This window comes from Pteropus vampyrus, unplaced genomic scaffold (genome assembly GCF_000151845.1).
Source record: "Pteropus vampyrus isolate Shadow unplaced genomic scaffold, Pvam_2.0 Scaffold375, whole genome shotgun sequence".
Lineage (NCBI taxonomy): Eukaryota > Metazoa > Chordata > Mammalia > Chiroptera > Pteropodidae > Pteropus > Pteropus vampyrus.
The window spans coordinates 392589-399475 of record NW_011889156.1 but is presented as its reverse complement, the minus strand read 5'-3'; the positions used below and the strand labels follow the sequence as shown (position 1 = coordinate 399475).

Sequence of the window (6887 nt, the reverse complement as noted above, 5' to 3'; positions counted from 1 at the left end):
CGTTAGTGGCACACATAAATCGTGTCACAGGGTGGGTGATTCCATATGGCATTAGAGCAGGTGTCTTGCTCAGGAGGCTCTGGTTTTGCTACTGGATTCAGATGCCAGAACGATAATTTTCCGTTCATTCATTCGTAGACCAGGCAGTCTGTGCAACAGGACGAAGTAGCTGTGGTCGCAGAAGCCACTGTCTCTGGTCTTTAATGATAAATATGGCCTCTTTGAACATTTTAAATCTATCTAGACGACACAGAAATCGAACTCAAGCTGAATAAATAAAAAAAAAAAATAGGCCGTCAGTAGGCCTGAGCAACTGAGAAATCCTGGGGGTTGGACTGGTTAAGACTCCATCCTTACGGCTCTCTCTTCCCTTACCTGGCTGTGCCTCTGTGCTGCGGTCCCCGTGCTCAGTCGCATCAGCGAGGTGAGCCCCACGTGTAGACAGCAGCTCATATGCACACTCTGTGGCTTGAGCCCTGGCGAGGATCTCAGCTCACGTGTTGGGAGAGCCCTCCCTGCAGGGCTGTCATTGGCCCAGCTTGGCTCCAGGGCTCATCCCTCCACCAATCACTGTGGCCAGGAGAGGCAGCGCCTTCATTGGTCCAACCGGAACCACGTGTTAGGGGCGGAGTCAGCCCCAGACAAGTGAAAGGGTGTAGAGGTGCCGTGCCCAGAGGAATCCGGGGGACATTGCGAGAAGGGGGTCGAGGCTGGGCTTGGAGCAGCAGCAGCTGCCCCCTGGAGCCCATGTTCTTACCACACACAGAATTAAAAAGTCGTAAAGAACCCTCGGAAGGTTTCTTGGGAAAGGGTTTTGTGCGTGCTGGGTTCGCTGTAGGTTTTATGCTTTTTGGCAAGACTAACAATAAAATTCACAGTTTCGTCTATTTTTAATTGCTCTTATTTATGTTTTAAAATAACCGTTTGACAATATGTTGGTGTCTTCCCTTTCTGGGAGAGCTCTGTAGGGTAAATACTTTGTATCTTGATTACCATCTGTTAGACAGTGATCGAAACGCCGAGGGCGGTGAGCGCCCAGAAGGTCGGCTCCGAACGTGGCCTGAGCCCTGTGGCCTCTTGTCGCTTCACGGTTGGTTTTCCCAGAGTTAATTATTCGGCCTGTGTGCTCCTTGCAGTCCTAGTTTTAAGGTTTCTGTGTTGTGCCGTCTGCTGGCAGGTGCTTAAACCTAGAGCGTCCGCATGGGGTGGAGCGAGTGGGGTGCTGGTGTGGGTGGTGCTGGGTTGCTGGCTCTGACAGTGGTGTCACATTAATGCCTGTTGCGCATTCACATAGCTCCGTACTAACCATTAGATGTAATTCTTAAGCTCTCGAATTTAGGGGGGTGTTCCGTAAGCAGCAGAGCTCCCAGTGGGATTTATAGATGATGTAGGGGCCTCGTGCAGCAACTCAAATGGCATTCCAGCAGAGAGATCGTAGGCAAAAAGTTGTTTTTTTTCATATCTCAGTTGTCACATTTTCTGTTTCTAGGAAAGGATTTGATAATAGCCAAAATTGTACAGGAAATAACTCTCATTCAGAATCCTCTGTGATCCTCGTCAGCAGTGATGCTGAGTGAAACAGATGCCATGCAGTCATCACTCTCCTCTTTCTGGGAACACTGGCAGGCACGGAGCATCCGATCGCTCATCCCTTCCCGTTCGCCACACCCTGAAATATCATGTTTCCTCAGCTGGGAAGCTGCCCTGGGGACAGACAGCGTGCTGTCATGCCCAGACTGATTTTTTTCTGATGGAGGGAAAGCGAGCCGCTGTCGTAAGGCAGTGCCTGCCTGCTGTTCCCAGAGGCGGCACGTGTCCGTCTCCAAGCCCTTACGAGCCCGCCATCAGATCCCGGAGTTTTGAGAGTGTTCAGCAGTGTTTTTTATGCTTTGGTGAAGGCTGAGGGGAATCGATTATATTCTACCTTTATTACTGTGATTATTTTCAGAAGAAGTAGTTCTTTCATTCCTATGCCAACAAGTGAGATTCCCAGACTGCTCGGAGCTGGGAAATGTGTTTGTCTAATTAAAGACAGAGTAAATCGGAAAGCTTGCTCGTAATGAAAGGGAAGAGCTGATGAGGTCAGGTCTGCCGACCACAAAGGTGGGTTGGATCGCGGCGTTTCGCTCCGCGCTGTCATCTGGCCTTGTGCGTCTGGCACGTCGCCGAAGCACAGTGAGCTCAGCCGGGAAGCGGTTCTCGACCAGACACCAGGTTCTCGGGCACCCTCGCGCCGTGAGTGACATGTCCACTAGTGCCCGTCGAGGACAGGAGAACTTTTAAAACGGCACGCGTTGGCACCTGGCATTTGCCCTTCTGCTGCTGGACGTTTTGAACGGATCGGTTTTGAAAGAAAGTACGATAATATTCAAACAGTTACCTGTGCTTTGTGTTATTTTTGTAACTAATCGCACTGTTGCTCGATTACCTAGGTTAAGGCAGGTAGCGTGACACCAGGTGAGAGGCGTGGTTCCTGGCGTGGCGGCGTTTGAAGTTAGCCAGTGGAGGAGACTGGTGGGCAAACCGGAAGCTCAGGCTCTAAGGACCACTGCCCAGACAGGTGTGGACGCAGGGGGCAGCGCTCTGCTCCGACGTGGGCCGGGGATGGGAGGCGCCCTGAGAGAGGGTGCTGCTGGGCCGGGCCATGAATTCCAGCTGGCCGGGTGGAGCACCGGGGAGAGTGAGCCAGAGAGAAGGGGCAGGGTGGACAGCGGTGTGGACACGGAGCTCTGTGACAGCGACAGCTGGGGGATCGGAGTCGGGCGGGAGATGGGGACCAGCGGGTCATATGGAGAACGTTTTGAACTGGAGCCATGGTAAGTGTTAATGGCTGTTTTCTATTTTTCAAATTCAGGTGGAGGAAGTACTCCCGGCCAGATGTCTGAAGGGATGCTTTTGGGAAGGACGGAGGTTTACGCAATCGTCGCCGCTGAGAAGCAAGTTGGTTTCAGAGAAACCGTGCTCTGAGGATGTGGTTTGCTTTTGGTTGACAAGAGAAGATACCACTGCAGGAGAAGCCTCTGCTTCTGCATTTCGCGTCGCGTTGTCAATGACAATGTAACTGGCTCTCCATCGGTCACCCTGGTGAGACGTGGCGCCCTGGCCCCGGTCGCCATGAGTGACCTGAGGCCGTCACAGGAAGAGAAGCACAAGCCCGGCAGAGCCTCTTCGAGGCTCAAGGGCCCTCCCAGAATCATGCAGTCCGATGACTATTTTGCTCGAAAATTTAAAGCCATTAATGGCGGCATGGGACCCGCCACCTCTTTAAGCGCCTCAAATTCCAGCGAGAGTGCCGGTCCGGCCAACGGCACCCCGGCGGTGCCCAAGATGGGCGTGAGGGCGCGGGTGTCCGAGTGGCCGCCCAGAAAGGACTGCCCCAAGGAGCTGGCCTGCAGGGCGCCGTGGGAAGGCCGGTCTCAGGCCAGTTACGAGAGCGTCGGCTCCGTCACGCCCGGCGGGCCAGACGGGCAGCGCGACGGTCGGCCGGAGGAGCGGCTCCACCTGGGCTGCGTGGAGGCGACGTACACGGTGGGCGACGTCTTTGTGCAGTCCCCTCAGAGGGGCCTTCACCCCATAAGACAGAGGAGCAACAGCGACGTCACCATCAGTGACATCGACGCCGAGGACGTCCTGGACCAGCACGCGGTGAACCCCAACACGGGGGCCGCGCTGCGCCGGGAGTACGGGAGCACGTCCTCCATCGACCGGCAGGGCCTCTCGGGCGACAGCTTCTTTGCCATGCTCAGGGGCTACCGAGGCGAGGAGTGCGCCCCGAAAGCCGCAGCCCCGTTCGGCTTCCCGGAGGCCTTCCCCGGCCGGCCCGCCATGTCGCCCAGCCTCCACGCGGCCGCCCGGATTTCCAGAGGGGAGTTCGTCCGCATCTCAGGACTGGACTACGCGGACGGCGCCCTCTTCGTGGGGCGCGACGGGGACACGCCGTTCAAGCGGCGCTTGAAGTCGGAGGCGGTGGAAACGTCCCTCTTCCGAAAGCTGCGACCCGCCCGGAGTGAGCACGAGACGTTCAGGTTCACGTCTGACCTGGAGGACGGCCGTCAGGAGCGGGGCGTGCGCCCCTGGAACTGCCAGCGGTGTTTTGCACATTACGACGTCCAGAGCATTCTGTTTAACATCAACGAGGCCATGGCCACGAGGGCCAGCGTGGGGAAGCGGAAGAACATGACCACGGGCGCCTCTGCGGCCTCGCAGACTCAGGCGCCGGGGGGCCCGCCGGGGAGCGGCGAATGCCCCCTGGGGAGCAAGGAGGACCTCAACTCGAAGGAGAACCTGGACGCCGACGCGGGCGACGGGAAGAGCAATGACCTGGTCCTCAGCTGCCCGCACTTCAGGAATGAGACGGGGGGCGAAGGGGACAGGCGGATCGCGCTGTCCAGGGCCAGCTCCTCACCGTTCGGCTCCGGCGAAAGCTGCTCCTTCGAGTCGTCGCTCAGCTCGCACTGCACGAACGCGGGCGTGTCGGTGCTCGAGGTGCCCAGGGAGAGCCAGCCGGTCCACAGGGAGAAGGTCAAGCGCTACGTCATAGAGCACATTGACCTCGGGGCCTACTACTACCGCAAGTTCTTCTACGGGAAAGGTGAGGGCCCCTGGGGGCCGCAGCGTGCGCCGGGCGTCCAGGGCTGCGGGCCTCGGGCCCGGGCGGTTCTCTGTGCGGACACGGCCCCCGCGGCTCCTGCCGGTCCCTGCTTTAGGAATCCCCGTGTCCTGCCCTCGCTGACTTGTCACCCCTCTCCCCTGTGTGGCAGTGCCTTCCCCCGTCTGTCCCTCCGCCCACCTGCGAGCATCGCACGTGTCACACTGGGCGTAGGGGTCCTGCTTTTGCGACGTCTCCCCTCGTCACCTCCTGCGGATGCTCCCTTCGCTGCGCGCGGTGGGCGATCGGGTGGCCCTTTCCCTCTGGTCTTTTCCGCGCTGTTTCCTGCACTTGAGCTTCATCTTCCAAGTGCAGGTCCTCCCCGCTCCTCCCCGCTCCTCCCACTCCTCCCGCTCCTCCCGCTCCTCCCGCTCCTCCCCGCTCCTCCCCGCTCCTCCCGCTCCGTCGTGTGCCCAGACACGTTCAACGCGTCTTCGTTGAAAGGATGTACGAAGTAGCACGATGGACAGATTTAGTTTCCTTCTAGTTCTACAAATGAGCTGAAAGGCTCCGATACAAATGAGTCTTCCGTGGTGTGATTTAGCAGATTCTCTAATCATCTGTAAAATAGATTACGTTTCGGTTTTTTATATCTTCAGCTTTGAAGGATTCACTCCTTGGAAGTCACATAGCTACATCTTCAAACTGTATTTTAAATCCTTTAAGTAAGTGTCCTCGGGTATTCCGAGGACATGAGCGTTCTCCGTTTGAGAGACCTGCGGGGCAGTGGGTCCCACACACGAGCCGAGCGACACCACTCGGGCGCCCCTCGCTGCCTGTGCCCCGTCCGTGCAGGCCACCGTCCTTTATGGGGCTCCGCTTCCCTGTTCTCAGTTGCGCCTGCCTCCCGTGCCCCGTTCCTGGTGTCACCTCTTGGAGCGCTTCAGAAGGCCACGTGAGCCCAGCCTGTCCCCGTGCTTCTGCTCTGTCCTTCCCGGAGAAGCTTCCGGCACGCGCGTGGATGGTTGGGAGCTGACTGGCCTTTTAGTTTACTTGGCGTTGGTTTCTGTGTGCAGTCTGTGACTCCAGGTGTTTCTTTGGGGGGTCGTTGGGGTGTGACTCGGGCCTCAGGCGGTCACTCCATGCAGCTCAGACCTTGGGGCTTCTTTAGTGCTTGTTCTGGGTACTGCAGGCTCAGAAGCATTTGTTTGCCAGGTAAATTGCAATTATCAGGTTAATAGTGTTTCTGCCAGTTTTGCGTCAATGCAGATTTAACCAGCCGTCCGCAGTCATAATGATATGACATCGTATAAATCAGTGGGATGTTGGAAAGGCGACGTGGCCAAAGAAACTGTCACTTGCGTTGTGACTGGTCACGTGGCTCGAGGTGTTTTCTGTTCTCACGCTGACGACACAGTGGGTTGAAGTGACTTTGCCTGTGGGTCTAGGCTCCCGGCGGCGACCCCGGCCCCAGTCCAGACCTGGGCTCTGGGTGCAGTATGTCGCCTCCGTCGGCTCCGGCCTTCCGGCGGCGTGCTCAGGCACCTGGGACGCTCCTGGTGGTCTGTGCCGTGCAGCCACCCCTGCCCTCACGGCTGTGTCACCCAGGGGAGCACCCCACGACACACCACTCAGGGCCCTCTCCCGGCGGGAGGCGCTCGTTTTGGGGAGGGGAGCTGGATCATGGAGCGCCGGCCTCCTGATGAAGATGCTTTTTATTGCCGAGGCCCTGGCTGTCAGCGCTAGCCGCGAACAGTCTCCTACGGTCACCCACTCCAAGTCCTCGGGCAGCAAGTCGTTCTGGCCGGCTGGGTGTGTAAGGACTTTGGATTCGCCCTGTGAAACACCGGAGCATAAAAGTTAACGTGTGCGTGCGTCCGTATGCGTGCGTCTTTGTGCAGGTGCCACCGCCAGCATCTCATCCGTGCTAGTGCATCTTAGTGTTCTGCGGACACACGTAAGTGTTTAAGGAGTGAGAAACGGATGTTTTTGCACCCAGGGTCACCACCATTTGATCCATGAATGTCCCTTACGGTCTGTCACGGGAGACGATTAGGTCGCTAGACTCTGTTCTCTCGACCGCTTTTTGTAGCTTTTCTCTTGACCTCTCACCTGTCACTCCCCGGGAGTTTTGAAGAGTTGTCTGTGAGTGGTTTGTTGCCTCCACTTCTGATTCGCTACTTTGGAATTCCCAGGACATTATTAATGTGCGACTTGGATGTGAAATAACAAACATGCACCCCAAAGAAGCTCTGAGAGCGGGCGCCCAGGGGTGGGTGGGCCGCGCGTGGGTGTGGAC

General features: G+C 57.3%; 1 protein-coding gene across 1 annotated transcript in view; it reads left to right on the top strand.

The window, feature by feature from the left end:
• Positions 1–6887, top strand: part of SIPA1L2 (signal induced proliferation associated 1 like 2) — a 150782-nt gene that overhangs the window by 58664 nt on the left and 85231 nt on the right. The window contains exon 3 of the mRNA XM_023523050.1: positions 2855–4591. Within this exon, the coding sequence (XP_023378818.1) occupies positions 3115–4591 (1477 nt within the window). The 5' untranslated portion in view covers positions 2855–3114. The remainder of the gene's footprint in view (positions 1–2854; positions 4592–6887) is intronic.